At 35.9% G+C, this 20601-nt stretch overlaps 2 protein-coding genes across 3 annotated transcripts; both read left to right on the plus strand.

Moving 5' to 3' along the window:
• Positions 1-1028: 1028 nt before the first annotated feature.
• On the plus strand, positions 1029-11571 carry LOC111292560 (protein CELLULOSE SYNTHASE INTERACTIVE 1-like). The gene is made up of 8 exons (XM_022885001.2): positions 1029-1347; positions 1697-1856; positions 2799-2872; positions 3400-6451; positions 6643-9187; positions 9973-10427; positions 10975-11091; positions 11195-11571. Exons 2-8 carry the CDS (start codon positions 1854-1856, stop codon positions 11333-11335), a joined length of 6387 nt encoding a protein of 2128 aa, XP_022740736.2. The 5' UTR covers positions 1029-1347; positions 1697-1853; the 3' UTR covers positions 11336-11571.
• A 188-nt stretch (positions 11572-11759) lies between these two features.
• On the plus strand, positions 11760-16645 carry LOC111292561 (aspartic proteinase-like protein 1). Of its 2 annotated transcripts, none has more exons than XM_089766376.1 (10): positions 11760-12471; positions 13126-13264; positions 14051-14326; positions 14456-14683; positions 14806-14944; positions 15024-15094; positions 15205-15283; positions 15812-15872; positions 15985-16056; positions 16136-16645. In XM_089766376.1, the coding sequence occupies exons 1-10, from the start codon at positions 12459-12461 to the stop codon at positions 16402-16404; spliced, it is 1347 nt and encodes a 448-aa protein (XP_089622502.1). In that variant the 5' UTR covers positions 11760-12458; the 3' UTR covers positions 16405-16645. The 2 variants fall into 2 exon arrangements, with proteins under 2 accessions (XP_089622502.1, XP_022740737.2); XM_022885002.2 differs by having other exon boundaries at positions 12020-12471; positions 14085-14326.
• Positions 16646-20601: the final 3956 nt, after the last annotated feature.

Genomic DNA, 20601 nt, shown 5'->3' on the forward strand with positions numbered 1-20601 from the left:
TGTGGCATTAGCAAATCAGCATGGATTATTAGAAGGAAGTGATTAATAATTAATGAATGGCATGGAATGATACTTATTAGGTGTATCTTACTGTCTAGAAGACTACTAATTGTCCTCTACGAATAGCATAACGAATATCCATTGACTGCCAACTATGAGAGAGGAAACCCGGGTTTTCCATTTGGCTTGGCTAAATTTGAGGCTGCTTTTGTGGTTTTTTTTTTTTTTTTTTCATTTTTTTTCATTCTTTAAGCTAATAGAAAACACACACAAAAATACAAAAGTTCATTCTAAAATACTATTTCTTTTCTTTTCTTTTTTTTATATAATTATACAAATAAAAAAAATATATAGAAATTATAAGTTAGATAAATTTATATTTTAAAAAAAATAAAAATACATTTAAATATATAAATTATATTTATAATCATAAAATTATAAATTTAAATCATATTTATTTTAAGACAAAATAATTTGGACTTTTGAAATCTTATCAAATCTTTAATTTTACACACATTAAATATGATCTATCATAAAAAATATTTGATCTTAATTTTAATTCTAACACATTCGAAACATAAAATAAAATAATATTTCCTAAACCAAACGATTTCTTTATCTTATTTTACCTTATCCAACATTTAATATAAAAATAAAACAAATAAATAAATCAATTGTTTTTTAAATGCTTTCTAACAAACTCTTAAAAACACAAAGGTCTATTCCAAAATTCTACATTAATTTCTTTTAATATTAGGATTAGAAAATATTTTGTAACGAATTAAAGAAGGATACAAAAGCCTTATGGCTTAAAGTTTAATAATGAAATTATGAAATTTATAATAAATTTGTTTTCCTTTTCTTTAAAGCAAAATATTAAAACAAAAAAAAAACGGAGCCTAGAACAGTGCAGCCAAGCTGAGCTGAGCCGAGAAGTAGAGCTGTCAAATTGTCGGTGGTCCAGCTAATGCGTGGGCTGTGACTGTGAGTGAAATGAAAACAAACCACGACCTTCCCTCTTCCTTTTCATTCTCAGAAAAAAAAAAAAAAAAAAAACGAAAAAGCATAAAGAGAAGGAGAGAAGAACAAAAAAAAAAAAATCAATTTCTCTTTCTTCCTTTCTCTCTATTATCCTCTCATTGTTGGCTTCTCTTCTACGAAGTTGATATATGCACTCAAACTAAGACTAAAGCCAAACCTCTGCTAAGCTTCTTCATCTCTCTCTCTCTCTCTCTCTCTCTCTCTCTCTCTCTCTCTCTCTCTCTTTTTGTTTTAGCTCTGTGCCATTGATGATCCGCTGTCGTTTCGTCCAAATCTAAGCTCTTCAAGTCCACTTCATTCAATTCAGTAATTCGCTTCCACTCTTAATTTTGTTATTTATCTTTCTTTAATAGGAGTTCGATCTGCTGTTTACTAAGTTTTAGTTTGGTAAAATTCAGCTCATTGTGGTGGATTTTTTTTTTAATTTAGTCTCTGTTTGTTTCCCGAGAAAAAGAAAGTAAATAGAGAATTAGTGTGTTGGAAATGTGATCTATTGCTCTACTTGTTTTCTTAGTTTTAGTTTACTACTATTAGATGCATTGGTTTATTGTTCTTTTGAGATCGAATTATTGTTCAATTATGAGGATTTTTGCTTGATCTGGATTTGATTGATATATGAATTCTCATTTAACGTATTTTATTTACTCTTTGGCAGGCTATTTTAATGTTTTGACGACGCTTAGTGTCTGGATCTGGAGAGAGGCTAAAGATTTCTTAGATTCAGCGAATTTTGCAGTAAAAAAGCGAAGCTGGCGGCGACACTGGCTTGGAGGTTTGCTGCCAACAATGGTAGCGGCCTTGCTGCTAATGATATGGTGCGTTTCTAATTTTCAGACTTAGTTTTTGAAATTTAGCATTAAGGATATGGAGTGTGAATTTACTGATATGTTCCATTCATGAAGTTTAGGGTGATTATTTCTATTGTTTTTAGATCTCATTTTGCAATGATTGGTAATAAATAAATAAATAAATCCTTCTAGTAGATAATTTGGTTTCTATAAGCTCGAAAACAGTTTTTCTGGCCTTCAATTTGGAAATGCAATTCAATAATGATGAAATCAGAAAAGATTTGAATGATGAGACTCAGATATTTTATTGTTGATGTGTTGGTTGAAAGGATTTTTTCTCTCTATTTTTTTTTGGGAAATATATTTATACTAATATTTATGGTGCAATGTTCAAATATACATTCTTCAAAGTCATTATATCAGGTAACAGTGTCACTAACATGGATTAATGCTATCAGTTGGTCTCATTTCTCTAAAAGTTGCCTCTTTCCATGAGGGTTAGTTCAGAGATATATGCTAAGCAACAATATGCATTGCTTGTGTTGCTGTATTCTCGGACTACCATTTTACTGTCCACAGGACCACAAATAACCCCACTGCCCCCAAAAAAGAAAAAAAAAAAGAAAGAGAAAATGAAATAATATATGTATGCTTTCAACTTTCTCTAACCCCTGGAATAACCAGCGGGGTTGGGAATATTTTGTGATTGATCAAAATATCCTTGGAACTGCATTCTGTACTGCCTTTTTTGTTTATGTTTTCCATACCTTGTTTTATATGTAGCTTCTTACAATCATCATATATATCATGTTTTTATTGTTTTCACATGGCTACCAATCATCATATATCATGTTTTCATTGTTTTCACATGGCTACTTCATTCACCTGTGGAAGAATGTCTAGTAATAATCAAATTGAATAAATTTGAAAATTTGATATCTTTACATTTCTATGTTTCTATGATTGCAGGAAAAAAATGGGGATGCAAAACTTCAAGATTCGGAGCCCCCAACTCCACATTCAGTTATAAAAATGGGTTTGAGGTTAGTGTAAGCTTTATTGTATGTAAATTTTATGCAAGGACTTGCACTTAGAAGAGCTGAGAACAAAGTGGATAAGTGCTTGGAGTTGCTTACTAAATTTAGAACAGCCTGAAATTTGCTTACGACAAAAGCATAAAGTTTTCCTTTTGGCCAACAACTGCTTAAAGTTTTGCTACTTATTTACTTAGTATATGCTATGTTGTCATTCTAGCTTCCCCACCCAATATACATTTTGACTTCCCTTTGATATTTTCAGTGTCTTTGACTTGGATTCTATGGTCATAGGCCTCATTTTTTCACTACTTGGCTTTTTTTTTTTTTTTTTGCTGTCGTAGGCCTCTGTAACTTTTTGTTTCCTGTTGCTTCTGAATTATAACTGATAGAGTGTCTGCTTTAGTACTGATCCGTTGATGTCCATGATAATATATATCATCCCACATTCTTTGGCGATTTACTGAATTTGCATGCTATGATTATTAGCTGTTATAATTCTATCTTTACCATCTTATGGCCTAAATCACCTCTAGGGATCGTACAAGTAGCATGGAGGATCCAGATGGGACATTGGCGAGTGTTGCGCAATGCATTGAACAGTTGCGGCAGAATTCCTCATCTATTCAAGAGAAGGAGCATTCCTTGAGGCAATTGCTGGAACTCATCGACACACGCGAAAATGCCTTTGGTGCTGTTGGATCTCACTCTCAGGCAGTTCCAGTTCTTGTCTCTCTTCTCCGATCAGGATCACTTGGAGTGAAGATTCAGGCTGCAACTGTTTTGGGCTCTCTCTGTAAGGAGAATGAACTAAGGGTTAAAGTCTTGCTTGGGGGATGCATACCACCATTGCTTGGTCTCCTCAAGTCCAGCTCAGCAGAAGGCCAAGTTGCTGCAGCTAAGACCATATATGCTGTTTCACAAGGTGGTGCCAAGGATCATGTTGGATCTAAGATTTTTTCAACTGAGGGAGTTGTGCCAGTGCTTTGGAAGCAGCTACAGAATGGGCTACAGACAGGAGACTTGGTTGATAACTTATTGACTGGAGCATTAAAAAACCTCTCAAGCAGCACAGAGGGATTTTGGTCGGCAACAGTACAGGCTGGAGGAGTTGATATACTTGTAAAGTTGCTCAGAACTGGACAGTCAAGCACTCAAGCTAATGTATGCTTTCTTCTTGCGTGTATGATGATGGAGGATGCATCTTTTTGTTCTAAGGTATTGGCTGCTGAAGCTACAAAACAATTGCTTAAACTATTAGGACCTGGTAATGATGCCCCTGTTAGAGCCGAGGCTGCAGGTGCCCTCAAGTCTCTTTCTGCCCAGTGCAAAGAAGCTAGACGTGAAATAGCTAATTCCAATGGTATTCCTGCTTTAATAAATGCTACAATAGCTCCTTCAAAAGAATTCATGCAAGGTGAGTATGCCCAAGCATTGCAGGAGAATGCTATGTGTGCTTTGGCAAACATTTCTGGTGGTTTATCATATGTCATCTCAAGCCTTGGTCAAAGCCTTGAGTCATGTTCTTCACCTGCTCAGACGGCTGACACACTTGGGGCTTTGGCTTCAGCTTTAATGATTTATGACAGCAAAGCAGAATCTACTAGAGCATCAGATCCCCTGGTTATTGAGCAGACTTTAGTTAATCAGTTCCAACCTCACTTACCATTCCTTGTGCAAGAACGTACAATAGAAGCCCTAGCCAGTTTGTATGGGAATACTATACTCTCAATTAAACTTGCAAATTCTGATGCGAAAAGGTTGCTTGTTGGATTGATCACCATGGCAACCAATGAAGTCCAGGAAGAGCTTATAAGAGCTCTCCTCACACTTTGCAAAAATGAAGGAAGTCTATGGCGTGCTCTTCAAGGCCGTGAAGGTGTTCAGCTGTTGATATCACTTCTTGGTCTTTCATCAGAACAACAGCAAGAATGTGCAGTTGCATTGCTTTGCCTTCTATCTAATGAAAATGATGAAAGTAAGTGGGCCATTACTGCTGCTGGTGGCATTCCTCCACTTGTTCAAATTCTGGAAACTGGTTCTGTGAAGGCCAAGGAAGATTCAGCATTAATCCTGAAGAATCTTTGCAATCACAGTGAAGATATACGTGCATGTGTTGAAAGTGCTGATGCTGTTCCTGCACTATTATGGCTGCTCAAGAATGGGAGCCCAAATGGGAAAGAAATTGCAGCAAAGACTTTGAACCATTTAATTCATAAATCTGATACAGCTACTATAAGCCAGCTCAGTGCATTATTAACCAGTGATCTACCTGAATCTAAAATTTATGTTTTGGATGCTCTAAGAAGTATGCTTTCAGTGGTCCCCTTCCATGATATATTGCGTGAAGGTAGTGCTGCAAATGATGCCATTGAGACCATGATTAAAATATTGAGCTCAACTAAAGAAGAAACTCAGGCGAAGTCAGCATCAGCTTTAGCTGGGATTTTTGAAACCAGGAAGGACTTGCGTGAAAGTAACATTGCCGTAAAAACTCTTTGGTCAGTCATGAAGCTGCTAAATGTTGAATCTGAAAACATCTTAGTAGAGATCTGTCACTGCCTTGCTGCAATATTTCTTTCAATTAAGGAGAACAGGGATGTGGCTGCTGTTGCTCGAGATGCAATGTCTCCCTTGGTTGCACTTGCTGACTCTTCGGTTCTTGAAGTTGCAGAGCAGGCTGTATGTGCTCTAGCAAATCTTATTTTGGATGCTGAAATATCAGAGATAGCAATTGCCGAACAAATTATTCTGCCTTCTACAAGGGTTTTACGTGAAGGAACTGTTTCTGGGAAGACTCATGCAGCAGCAGCAATAGCACGTCTGCTCCATTCAAGGCGAGTTGATTATGCCATAACTGATTGTGTGAACCGTGCTGGAACAGTTCTTGCACTAGTTTCTTTTCTAGAATCTGCCAGAGGTGGATCTGTTGCCACAGGAGAGGCACTAGATGCGCTTGCTATTCTGTCTAGATCTGAAGCAGCCAGTGGTCAAATAAAACCTACATGGGCAGTTTTAGCTGAATTTCCAAAAAGCATATCTCCAATAGTTTCATCTATTTCTGATGTAACACCCTTGTTACAGGATAAAGCTATTGAGATATTGTCACGACTTTGCCGTGATCAACCTGTCGTTCTAGGTGACACTGTTGCTAGTGCTTCTGATTGCATAACATTAATTGCTAGAAGGGTGATCAGTTCCACAAATTTAAAGGTCAAAATTGGGGGCACTGCACTTCTGATATGTACAGCGAAAGTTAATCACCATAGAGTGGTGGAAGATCTCAATCAATCAAATTCTTCTACCTATCTAATTCAATCACTTGTTGCAATGCTGGGTTCTGGAGAGACTTCCTTGGCAAATCCACAAGATCAGGATGCCATTAGCATCTATAGGCATACTAAAGACGAAGCCAGGAATGGGGAATCAGATACAAGCACAGCAGTTATTTCTGGTGCCAATTTAGCTATATGGCTACTTTCTGTTCTTGCTTGTCATGATGAAAAGAGTAAAATTGCAATAATGGAGGCTGGAGCAGTTGAAGTTGTCACTGAGAGAATCTCCCAACGATCTTCCCAATATGCTCAGGTATTCAGTCCTCTCGTTAATTATTCATTTAAAATAATGTTGATAAGAATAGAAGTTATGGTGCTTATAATGATATATAAAATTTATTGGAGACTGCATTGATATTATTCCCTGTTCCCTACTGTGCAATTGTGGCTACATTCCCTCCTCTTTTTAGTAAAACTGTTTGCATTCTCTGTGGTAATTTACAGATTGATTTTAAGGAAGATAACAGCATATGGATTTGTGCATTGTTGCTAGCAATCTTATTTCAAGATAGAGATATCATTCGAGCACATGCAACAATGAAATCTATACCAGTACTTGCAAATTTAGTGAAGTCTGAGGTATCAGCGAATAGATATTTTGCTGCACAAGCAATGGCCAGTTTAGTCTGTAATGGTAGCAGAGGGACTCTTCTCTCTGTTGCAAATTCAGGGGCTGCTGGTGGACTTATCTCCTTGCTTGGCTGTGCTGATGTTGATATTCAAGAACTTCTTGACTTGTCCGAAGAGTTTGCTTTGGTACGCTACCCAGATCAAGTTGCTCTTGAGAGGTTATTTAGAGTTGAAGACATTAGGGTTGGTGCTACTTCTCGAAAAGCAATACCTGCCCTTGTTGATCTACTTAAACCAATGCCAGACCGTCCTGGTGCACCTTTTCTGGCACTTGGACTTCTGACTCAGCTTGCAAAAGACTGTCCATCAAATAAGATTGTTATGGTGGAATCAGGGGCTTTAGAAGCACTAACTAAGTATCTTTCTCTCAGCCCTCAAGATGCAACCGAGGAAGCTGCTACTGATCTATTAGGGATCCTATTTAGCAGTGCTGAAATTCGAAGACATGAGGCTGCATTTGGAGCTGTTAGCCAACTTGTAGCAGTTTTACGTCTTGGAGGAAGAGCTGCTAGGTATAGTGCTGCTAAAGCATTGGAAAGCCTATTCTCTGCAGACCATATCAGAAATGCAGAGACTGCCCGGCAAGCTGTTCAACCCTTGGTGGAGATTCTTAATACTGGAATGGAGAGAGAGCAGCATGCTGCTATTGCAGCATTAGTTAGGTTGTTGAGTGAAAATCCTTCTAGAGCCCTTGCAGTTGCAGATGTTGAAATGAATGCAGTGGATGTTCTTTGCAGAATCCTTTCATCAAATTGTACAATGGAACTGAAGGGGGATGCTGCTGAGTTGTGTTGTGTTCTTTTTGCAAATACAAGAATCAGGTCCACTATGGCTGCTGCTCATTGTGTTGAGCCTCTAGTGTCTCTCCTTGTAACTGAGTTCAGTCCTGCTCAACATTCAGTAGTTCGTGCATTAGATAAACTTGTGGATGATGAGCAACTGGCAGAACTAGTTGCCGCACATGGTGCTGTAATACCTCTTGTTGGCCTTTTGTATGGTAAGAATTACATGCTTCATGAAGCTATCTCAAGAGCACTTGTGAAGTTAGGGAAAGACAGGCCTGCTTGTAAGATGGAAATGGTTAAAGCTGGAGTAATTGAAAGCATACTTGATGTCCTTCATGAAGCGCCAGATTTCCTGTGTGCTGCTTTTGCAGAATTGCTCCGAATACTGACAAATAATGCTACTATCGCTAAAGGACCATCTGCTGCGAAAGTGGTTGAACCCCTTTTTCAGTTGCTGTCAAGACCAGAATTTGGACCTGATGGACAGCATAGTGCATTACAGGTCCTTGTTAATATTCTGGAGCATCCACAGTGTCGTGCTGATTATACACTCACCTCTCACCAAGCTATAGAACCACTTATCCCACTTCTTGATTCTTCAGCTCCAGCTGTTCAGCAGTTGGCAGCAGAGCTTCTATCACATCTGCTCTTGGAAGAACATCTTCAGAAGGATGCAGTTACGCAGCAAATAATCGGTCCCCTTATAAGAATTCTTGGTTCTGGCATACATATCTTGCAACAGAGAGCTGTGAAGGCTCTTGTTAGCATTGCACTAATATGGCCAAATGAAATTGCAAAAGAGGGTGGTGTCAGTGAGCTGTCCAAAGTAATATTGCAAGCTGATCCTTTGCTCCCACATGCTTTATGGGAATCAGCTGCCTCTGTTTTAGCTAGCATTCTGCAATTCAGTTCTGAATTTTATTTGGAAGTTCCTGTAGCTGTTTTGGTAAAGTTGCTCCGATCTGGCTCGGAGGCCACTGTGGTTGGAGCATTGAATGCTCTTTTGGTATTAGAAAGTGATGATGGAACCAGCGCTGAAGCGATGGCTGAGAGTGGTGCAATAGAGGCTCTCTTAGAACTTCTCAGATCTCATCAGTGTGAGGAAACAGCTGCAAGACTGCTGGAAGTATTACTCAATAATGTGAAGATTAGAGAAACTAAAGCTACTAAAACTGCAATTGTACCACTATCCCAGTATCTCTTGGATCCACAAACCCAAGCTCAGCAGGCAAGGTTACTAGCAACATTGGCTCTTGGTGACCTTTTTCAGAATGAGGCACTTGCTCGAAGTGCTGATGCTGTTTCAGCTTGTCGTGCTCTTGTTAATGTGCTTGAAGAGCAACCAACAGAAGAAATGAAAGTGGTAGCCATATGTGCTTTGCAAAATCTTGTAATGTACAGCCGATCAAATAAGAGAGCAGTTGCTGAGGGTGGTGGTGTTCAGGTTGTATTGGATCTAATAGGTTCAAGTGATCCAGAGACATCTATTCAGGCTGCAATGTTTGTTAAACTTCTGTTTTCTAACCATACCATTCAAGAGTATGCTTCTAGTGAAACGGTCAGAGCCATAACTGGTAAGTTCCATAACTCTGTTGGAATTTAGTTTATATGGATGGCTAATATGAGGAAGTCACTTAAAAGTACATCTATAGTTTATGAAAGTTTCCGTTGCCATGCCTGCTGATTTGTTATATTTCATATCCTTTCTTATTTTAGAAGTATGGTTCACAAACCTTATGGTTGTAACATTTTAGAAGAGCTTCTTTTGTAATGGTTGCCTATGTTGATGTTAGTGTCTTAGTTCAATTTATGCTTCCAGTTTGATTAGTAATTCTGACGGCACTCTCACTGATTGAGGGTGCTTGTGGTTGTGGACACAACCTCCTTAAAATGTTTTGGATATCACCATAACATATCGCTTACAGTGAGCAGAGTTATAGAACCCAAAATGTGATTTACTGATGCAATAATTGCAACTGTAAATTCTTTTACTGTTTTCATAGTTCATGAAAAATATATTTACATTCTGATTGTTGCTCTGCAGCTAAATAAAATGAGCTGGATGGTAAATTGTCTGTTTTTTGGACCCATTTATTGCCTTAGTGAGCAATATTCACAGTGCTTGTTGCGTGTGTGTGTGTGTGTGCACCTTAGTTTTCTTTATCATTGGCAAGTCTTGAGCTATGAGAAGTGACAAACAACATACATTGTTCAAAGACCAGCAGTACCTTGAAATAAATTTGTTTTTCCTTTTCTTCATTTGGTTTACAATGGTGTTGGTAATCGTTTGTTATTTTGATAACCTTTCCATGCAAGCTTTTGCTTATGTCATGCAGTAACTTCTATCTATATATTGCAGCTGCTATTGAAAAGGATTTATGGGCCACTGGAACTGTGAATGAGGAGTATCTAAAAGCTCTAAATTCTTTATTTAGCAACTTCCCACGTTTGAGAGCAACTGAGCCTGCAACACTTAGCATTCCCCATTTGGTTACATCCCTCAAAACAGGTTCTGAGGCAACCCAAGAAGCTGCTTTGGATGCTCTTTTTCTACTCAGGCAAGCTTGGTCGGCTTGCCCAGCTGAAGTTTCAAGAGCTCAATCAGTTGCTGCTGCAGATGCAATACCATTGCTGCAATACTTAATCCAGTCTGGCCCACCTAGATTTCAGGAGAAGGCGGAATTTCTGTTGCAGTGCTTACCTGGGACATTGTTGGTGATAATCAAGCGTGGCAACAATATGAAGCAATCAGTAGGAAACCCTAGTGTTTTTTGCAAACTTACACTTGGCAACACTCCACCTCGGCAAACCAAGGTAGGATGCTTCCGTTTCCTTCCACATCCTGTTTATCTTATTGTGATTTGACTTAGGGAACTTTTCTTTCTGAATTTATCAGTTATCACCCAATTATTTGGTAGAACTAAATTAGTTTTGAATAGTAGCATGAGATTCCAGGTAGCCTGTATATTCCGACACTGTTTGAGCTGCAACTCCTTAGTCCTCATAACTAATTTCCTCAAAAATGACTGGTACATGGTGACTTAAAGTTCTCTAAACAGCTGCCAGTATACGGATACATGATATTACTGATGGTTGCGTTCAAATCTCTAAACCAACTCTTACAAGTTAAGAGTAAGATGAAAGGGATTTTTAATATTCATTTGATCTTCAAGCTTTCTTGGTCAGGAAGAGTTTTGATATGAATCAATCTTGTCTCCTAAACTTTGGTCTGTATGCTGGATAACCAAATTGAATGAATATGTATTTAGTCTATTTTTGATGGTTTGAAAATCACTTGAAAATATTCTCTGCTAGTTATCTTTGACCTCTCTGTTATCCTAAGTTATTTGTCACTTGTCAGGTTGTATCGACTGGCCCTAATCCAGAGTGGGACGAAAGTTTTGCATGGACTTTTGAGAGTCCTCCAAAAGGCCAGAAGCTGCACATATCTTGCAAGAATAAGAGCAAAATGGGAAAGGTAAGCAGCATATCATAAAGAATTATTCTCTTTTGTTGTTGATGGTTGGTTTGGGTGTTTTAAGAGAATTTTCTTCTCATTTTTTTGGTTCTTTTTACAACAGAGTTCCTTCGGAAAAGTTACGATCCAAATTGATCGGGTTGTAATGCTGGGAGCAGTTGCCGGCGAGTATACTTTGTTGCCTGAAAGTAAAAGTGGGCCGTCACGGAATTTGGAAATAGAATTCCAGTGGTCTAACAAGTGACAGAAGTAACTACTTTTTCCGCAAATTGAAATTTTGGGGGGGAGAAATTTATATGATCAAGTAGGGAACACCTTTTCCTTTCCCATGTGGGTTTATTTATCATTCCGATGTAAATAGTGTACCAGAGATTTTGACTTGTGTAATGTTTTGTCCAACAGTCATTTCTGAATGTGTATTCTTTTCTAATTCGTGGGTGAATTGAATCATATGGACACAAGCCTTTTGCTTTGTAGTAATTCTTTGTATTCCATTTGGTGTTCTTTGTCAATTTAAGCGGAAAATAAGGATGTTGTTTCTCGCTTTGTTTTCAAGGCCTATAGCTAGCCTATAAATAGGCCGTCACATGCAAATGGAAGCACTAGTCTAGTCTACATCAAAAATTCCAGAGGGCCTTTATAACACCAGGAAACATACAGAAAAAACCGCAAAAGCCAAGGCAGCCAACTCAGCGGTAGAAATTCAACCCCGTCTGGAAACCCAAGAGACGTGTCAGACAAAAATGTCTCACCGTCAATCCTTCGTTTTCATTCCTTTCTATTTTTCCTTTTCACCACCGGACCCCACCCTCATTAAACCTAATCATAATCTTTACCCCTCTAAACCAAAATTACTTAATTAATTAATTAAACTAATCCCCAATTAATTAACAAAAACAACAACGCTCCCACTTTCTCTGCTCACTACACTACGCGCGCTGCGCACCCTTCTCCTTTTCTTCTTCTTCTTTAAAACCCCCTCGAAACAAAAGGAAACATCCCTTGCCATTTTTCAATTTTAATTTACTTTCGCTTTTCCTTTTTTTTTTGCAAAATAAATCTTAGATCTCTGTCAATGGTGAAGAGGGGATCTGTGGTTCTGATTTTGGCGGCGTTTCTGGCGGCTGCCGCCGTCGACCTGGCGGCGGTGGTTACGTACTCGTCGAGGCTCATTCATAGGTTTTCCGATGAGGCGAAGTTGCTTAGAGTTCCGAGAAACGGCGGCGGAGTTTGGTGGCCGGAGAGGAAGAGCTTGGAGTACTATGAGTTGCTGGCAAACAGCGATTTTCAGCGGCAGAATATGAAGCTTGGACCTAAATACAATCTCGTTTTCCCTTCTCAAGGGAGTAAAACGATGTCGTTTGGAAATGACTTCGGATGGTATAAAAAAGTTTACAGTATCTTATTCCAACTATGTTGTTGACCACTCTTTGACCGATCATTTACCTGCATTTGCTTAAGTTTCTAATTTTTAAAAATCTTTTTGCTTTATTTTTCTAAAGATGTTGACTTTCTTTCAAGAAAAGTCAACCTCGTTGTTTCCCTTTCCTTTTTCTTTGTTTTTAATGAACAATCATTGCCTTCGTGCAATGCAAGTCACTGGGCTTCAAATATACAATTTTTATGTGCAATTGTTTATTTTCCCTTTGTAAATGGATTTATAAGTTCATAGCTAATGTTATTGAAATCACTTCAATGAATGTAAAATATTTGCCTAACAAATGCTTTTAGGGTACATGTTATAGCGTGTCCCAAAGCAAATAGAGATATATGATAGAAGTGGAATCAGTCAGGCTTAGTTTCCTAAAACCAGTGATGGAAAGATGGAAAATCTAAGAAAATGGGGAACTTTAGACCCCTCCCCTTCCATTAAAAAAACAAGAAAAGAGAATGGAGAATTTAACATATTGGTATTTGTGATTTTAAGCCGTATATGACATTATACTCTAGGAATAAAATCTTTGTAAATATCAACTGAGTGTTGATTCATTGCGGTTTATTTGATTATTTATTATATTAAGTTTCGAATTATAGGTTGCACTACACCTGGATTGATATTGGAACACCCAATGTTTCATTTCTCGTTGCATTGGATGTGGGAAGTGATCTACTTTGGGTTCCATGCGATTGTGTGCAATGTGCTCCACTGTCTGCCACTTACTATAGTAGTCTGGTAGGCCAGCTTTCTATGATTATGTTGTTAAACAGTCATTACTTACTTGAATGACCATTTTTACATTCAATTTTTTCTGCTTTTTGCTGTCTATAATGGACCCAACTTATTTGTTGCTTTGAAAAAAAATCAGATGATTACACATGGTATAAGCAGTGATAAAAGTTTTACCTTGTTAGATATACTATACTTCTTCTCAGAAACATATGTTTGCAAGTAAAAACATCAAATGGAATTCATTACATAAAATACATATAAAATCCATATGTTAATGAACTTTTATTATTCAATAAATATTAGTCTTGCTATAAAATAGATTTCTATTTTAACAAAAGTACCTTGCTGTCTTGTATCTTAACTTTTAAGAATTATTGATATCTCTGTTTCCTAATGTAGGAAAATTCCCCCCTGTAAATAAAAAGAAGAGAAAAATTGCTCAATAGGCCATTAAATACAATACCATAAAAAGTAAAGACCTCAATTTGTGATTTTGTTCCTATGACGCTATGAGTAATCTTTTAACTTGTTAAGCATTTATTACATGGATAATCATTCAAGTGTCTCATTGATAATTGTGCCATCAATAATTGATTTATTAAGTTTGTGGTTATTTAAATTTCTCATTGAAGGTAATTTTTGGCACACCCACATCACATGAAAAAGTGGTAGGGGTTGCTTGGCTAGGTTCAAGACTAATTATTATTATTTTTTATGTTAATGGCATGTGAAGTCTATGGTAAGGCCAGATAGCATGTTTAGCACTTATTTCCAATGATTGATTGGCAGGTGCTCCATCGTATATGGAGCACCTATTATGCAGGATAGAGATCTGAACGAGTACAGACCATCTGGTTCAAGCTCTAGCAGGCACATACCATGCAGCCATTGGTTATGTGAATCAAGTCCGAACTGCAAAAGTTCAAAGCAGCAATGTCCATACACTATTGACTACTACACAGAAAATACTTCAAGTTCTGGATTGCTTGTTGAGGATACATTACATCTTGCATCAACCGGTGATCATACATTGAACACTTCTGTGCAGGCTGCAGTCATTATAGGGTGCTTTATTGATGATTACTGGCTACATTAGTTTCTTGATATGATACATTTGCTGATTTCTCTAGCACTGTCTTGGAATGGTTGTATACCTAATCAGAAAGTATTTCTGTTATCTTTTCCTGAATGCAGATGTGGTATGAAGCAAAGTGGTGGTTACTTGGATGGGGTTGCTCCTGATGGTTTGATGGGTTTGGGACCTGGAGAAATTTCTGTTCCAAGTTTCCTTGCAAAAGCAGGATTGATCCGCAACTCTTTCTCCATGTGCTTTGATGAGGAAGATTCTGGTAGAATTTATTTTGGGGATAAGGGACCAACCACTCAACAATCTACTCAATTCCTGCCTTCGGATGGGAAATAGTATGGGCAATTATGTGCTTTTATTTAGTTTGCTTTTTCTAACTTAATGTTCACTTATTTCTTAATTCTTAAAGATTTTAAGATTTCCTCTTCTTTATTGTGATTCTCATACTTTTATTCAGTGTGACCTACATTGTCGGGGTGGAGGCCTGTTGTATCGGTAATTCTTGTCTTAAACAAACAGGCTTTAGTGCAGTGGTTGATAGTGGAACATCTTTTGCATTTCTTCCTAATGAAGTATATGAGAGAATAGCTAAGGAGGTATTATCTTTGCCTAGTAAACTCCTTGGAGTAAATTTGTTTTTTCAGTAGATGTCTAATATCTGCTATTTTTTGATAGTTTGACAGACAAGTCAATGCTACAATCACGGGCTATCCAGGTTATCCCTGGAAATATTGCTACAAGTCCAGGTTAACTTACTCAAGTACAGAGATTTATTAGATAGTTCCAATTTGTGTATATGGGCCCTAGAGTGTGACTGTGTTATGCACAATAATTTATTTATTATTTTGTCAAACAGTTCACAGGCGTTGCCCAAGGTTCCCAACTTGAAGCTCATGTTCCCTTTAAACAACAGCTTTGTGGTCTATGGCATTCAGGTGCTTACTCTCTTTACCACATGGAAGCTTCTAGATTTTCTTTTTCAAACTTTTTCCTTCTTTAGATTGGAAAATTTGATCATGTTTTAGGATCAAAGGCAAGAACATGGTATTCTGATAAATATTGAAAGCAAAAGTTGGACTGTTTCATATATTAACTTCCCTCTTCTGAATTTGGAGAAGGCTCGCCAAAACAGTCAGAAAGAAGAAACAGCCAAGTTCTACTCTTGAAATTCAGTTCCATTTAGAGCAAAATGTGAAATTTCTTTTTGATGAATTTCAAATATTCATTACATATGAAGAAATATTAGCTATCACTAATTTAATTGTACTATATGTTTTGGATTCTACTCAATTTACTGACCGTCAGTAGCTAGCAAATTTAAGAGCATATTCTATCATGCTATATTGTGATTTTATCTTTGATTTTGTTGTTGTTAATGTGGAGTACGTAGTTTGAAAGTAGCAATTAGATTGATGAAAGTTGTCTGATTCGGATGAATACGTAACTTGGTGACCCTTGCGCAGGGAGTCTCTGGGTTCTGTTTGGCCATACAGCCAGTGGAGGGTGATGTTGCGACAATTGGACGTATGCTACTGGGTTTCTTTAATGCAAAACATGCATAGTTGTCTGCTCCATTCATGCATTATTTTTAACATGAAATCTTAATTATACTCTTAACAAAAATGCATTTCCGCAGAGAATTTCATGACCGGATATCGGATGGTGTTTGATAGGGAAAATATGAAGTTAGGTTGGTCACCCTCAAATTGTAAGTTCTCTAGTCTTTCTTAGCTTATGTACGTGGGTACTGTTTCCAACCAATCTGAAATCTCAATTTTCATATTCAGGCCAAGATTTAGCTGCTGATGGTAAAAGAATATCCCTTTCTCCTAACGGGACACCATTGAATCCATTGCCAACCAATGAGCAGCAGAGCACCCCTGGTGGACGGGCAGTCGCTCCTGCCCAGGCCGGTAAGGCTCCCTCCAAACCCTCAGCCGCCCCAACCCACCTAGTATCATCGAAGTTTTGTTATTCAAAATTGCTTCCGCTGCTGGTTCTTTTGCATGCTCTTGTTTCATCGTTTCCTCTAGATACTGGCACCACCCACAGTTGAATATCATTCTCACTTACCACACGTGTACATCCATCTTTTCTTTCTATTTTTCGTCTCTTTTTTACTATCCTAATATTTCCTTTTTTATTTCCCTCTGTATAAAGTATAAATATTTGGAGCAGTCTGGTGGTCTGATGCCATCAATTTTTTCCCCCATGATGGCCATTAGATTGAACAGATGGGCATATGTATTAAAAATTGCACAACCTAAACTAAATCCCAAGTAATTTTCATTGATAAAGCCATAGCTAACATTTTTTAATTTAGAAGAAGGTCCAAAAAACAGCTGTTGTCTGGGAATCTGATGAAACAACAGTCAAACTAATAATTGTGCGGTCGGTAAATTTTGCTTATGTGGTTCTGTTTTAATTCTTGAAACAATCATTCTCTGATGTTAACAGCCACCAAATTCAATTATATATGGGTTTGCAAAAACACAAATGCCAGTCTGAATACATGGTTTTGGATATCAAAAGATGAAGTAATCTTTTTTCATTCTATAAATTCTATTTCTACTTTCAGATTCGATCTTGAGCTTTCAAAGTTAGAGTTATGTTTTCGGTGATATGATCAGATTGATGTACAAATTTTTTTAAAGCTTAAAAACCTTACAATCATACCACATCATCACTAGCCCAACAAAAAAAAAAGTTATGATACTGGTGCTGCTACTGGTGTGTATTTTCAACTGTCCTTTTTTTTGTCGTACACGTTCCTTTCCAGGGCCGAAAAAGAGAAGCCCATATTCACTTTTCTGCATTTATTTTTTCTTAAAAAAATCTGTTTCAGTGGGTGATTAGGAAGATTTTGAACTCTTTATAGGTCTATTATTCATAAGAGGACAATGACCAAAGGGAAAAAGCATGCTTGGCCTTCGCTTTCCCTGTTGGTACCACCTTCCCAACTTCTTTCCATTCTCCAAGTTTCTTTTTAAAAAGCAAAAGAAAAAAAAAATCTGATCTAAGCACTCCAAAAGCAAAAACAAAAAAAGAAACCCATTATAAAAATATAGATTAGATGATGCTTGAATCCTTTCCGCACCTTTTGTGCATGAGTTTAGAATTCAACCAAAAGGCTGGCACGCTCAAAGCTCATGCATGCATGCATGCATCTCCCTTTTTCTTTTCTTACTTTCTTAAAGAAGTGAGTGTGCCAAGGGAAGAGAGAGTGATTGAGTTTTGTTTTTGAGAGGAAATACTCTCGGGTTAAAGGTTATATTGAGGGTTTTGAGAACAAAATTAATTGTAATCTTCCTCTTGTTTATTATGATAAAACTTTTTCGTCATCTTTGTCCGTAAATATAGGCTTAAATTTGATATGATAATTTGTAATATCATATTCATATCATATTTTCATATTGTATTCGTGTAGTATCATTATATTATGTTTTAGATTATTAGGTCTAACTTAAAATCAGATCATGTTTTAATTTATTTTTCAATAAATTATTTACTGTCATGCTAATGAATTTTGATGGTTTATCCGCAACAATATGCTTGACAAAAAAATAAGCCGCCACCCCATATCATTTCATCATAATTATAATTGGATTTTAATTAAAAAGAAAAAAAAAACAAAATGGTTTGTGCAGAAAAGCAAAGTGAGATATTTTTGGAGGGTTTTAATTAAACTCTAGGATGATCAGTGATCCTTTTGCATGATCAAAGGCTAATCAATCATGTTGAAAATGTGGTTACATAAAGGCAGGATTTTTCTTTTAAACTTCTGTGTCACATTGCTCGTCGTACTAAAAGTAGCAATTGGAGGATTAATCTACACCTTTTATGTTTGCTTTATAATAATATCTTACCAACTGAACCTACTTATTTTCAACTTCCATTTGATTGAAGTCTAAGCATTAGCTTCACCATTAGATGCATGTATCTTTTTATTCAAAAAGTTTGTCATTTTGATTCAAATTCTCTCCTTTTTTTTACGAATAAAAATTTTTTAAAAAAATTATTTTGTATATTATTAATGAAGTTTAATGTGTGATAATATTTTAATTTCAATAATAAAATTTAAAAACTTCATTGTAACAATTTAATATTAATGAAAATTTGTATGAATTGAATGTAAAGATCTTGATTAAAATTTTCAATGTGATTCTGATCGATCTTGATGTAATTGGGAAATAAAAGAGAAAGAGGAAGGAAAGTAGCCCGGGAGGTCATTTTGAGATCCACTTGCATTCTTAAAGTAAAAGGGACCTGATCCAGCTAGCCTTGGCATTGAAGAAGAACTTCTCTTTCTCTCCAACTTAAGGAACACTTCCCTTTCTTAATCCTGGATTTTGACTTGAAGGTTTTTAACACAAATATTTAATTCATTTCCTTTTTAATAACAGTGTTGATAAAGGAATTGTGAAATTGCCAAATTAATTTTAATTCTAATTTTTACTGTTATAATAAATTAATTTTACTAAAATTGGTATCATAATTAAATAGAAATAATAACTATTCGGATCGAATTAAATTTTGTTCGAATTTTTCAAATAATACATAGTATTATAAGTTTTTAAAATCTGACCAGAATTCGAATTGAATTCTAATGATTCATTTTGGTTTGTTTTATTGATTTTTAAATTTTAAATTTTTTATATATTATTTTAATATGATTTTTAATAAAATTAAATTGATTTTTATATAAATAATTATTTTTATTTTATAAAAAATTTAAAATATAAAAATTAATAAAAATATATAATTTAATTCAATTGAATTTTTTTTAATTTTTAATATTTCGATTCGAAATTCAACCTGAATTTAATATATATATTTAATATCTAAATTTGATTCGAAGTAAATAAAAAAATAATATGAATAAAATTGATATTATTATTTTAAATTTTTTTAATGTCTTTTTCACCCTAATAATTAACCTTATATAAGATTAATTTCATTTTTCATTCGAAAAAACCTTAAATGAATGAAAAATGCACCCTATTTCACCGAGCAATCAATCAATTTTATAGTTAAAAACGATTCTTTTTTCTTTTGGAAAATAGAAAATCAATTAAAAATCCTTTGAGAAAGAAAAAGAAAATCAAAGTGATGCGATTTCCACGAGATCCGTTAGCGCGTGGCTGGCAGCATCGAAAATATCCCCGCTCTGTCGACGCGCCTGCTGGCCAAACGAATCCTTCCCAAACGTAAACCTCAAACCCCAAATTTAGAAGATGGCCCCACATTTTATGGGGAGCCAGCTGCTCTTTTACCATATCCGTTTTGGATTTATTCCACGTGTCATGGAATACCATATGATCTTACTCTCAACCGTGTGATGCAATTTCACTTCGGAACCAGCCAGCGACAGCGACTTTCACCTTCCTCATGATTATTGATTGATTTTATATTATTTGAACTTTAAGACTGTCACATTTTTTTAAGTTATTATGCTTGCGATCCTTTTCTCTTTCTGATTTCACCTAATTGTACTTATGGTTTTCATTTTTGCTTGTAAGTCCTTAATTCCTGCATAGACATAATAATAATAATTATTATTATTTTCATTTTTCTTCAATTCAAATTATAAAAACTACAACATCCCTTAGTACTTAATTGGAGCCCAAGCCTACAATACATAATTTGTTTATCAAAATAACATTAAAAAATGCCTTTATTTATTTTTTTTTACAAATATCAAAGTCCCTAAAGGAAGCCAATTACTCACAAATAACAAAAGCCTCTAAAAATTTGAATCATTTATCTGATTTTCATTGCCAATCTCATCTCATTTCCAACATTGAAATTTGGACCAATTAGTAGCAGCCGTAAAACATTGTCCACATCTAGCAAATACTAAACAATGCAGGGGCACTGCAACAAAATACCTTAAACTTTTCTTATTTCCAGCCTAAGCATAAAGAGTTTTCCCTCTTAAGAACCGAAATCATGCTGTTGGCGGTAATCGGAAAGGCCAACAAAAAAAAAATCATAATAAGAGTTTGAAAGGATAATTCTTGCATTTATATTATATTTATTTTGTATTAAATATGTATTAAATATAAAATTTATATGTGTGAAATTTATGTTCGATATATCAAATATAAAATATATTTTTTAAATTTTTATTAAAATTTTAAATTCTATTATTTTAATATTTTTTTATATCATTTTCGGCCCACAACTTTTTCTCTGTTTGAATATTGATGAGTGAAAACCATATTTAAGATCTCATAGGAAGCAAAGAAGTTTT

This window comes from Durio zibethinus, chromosome 10, assembly GCF_047325235.1.
Source record: "Durio zibethinus cultivar Kanyao isolate XHJ-2024 chromosome 10, ASM4732523v1, whole genome shotgun sequence".
Classification (NCBI taxonomy): domain Eukaryota; kingdom Viridiplantae; phylum Streptophyta; class Magnoliopsida; order Malvales; family Malvaceae; genus Durio; species Durio zibethinus.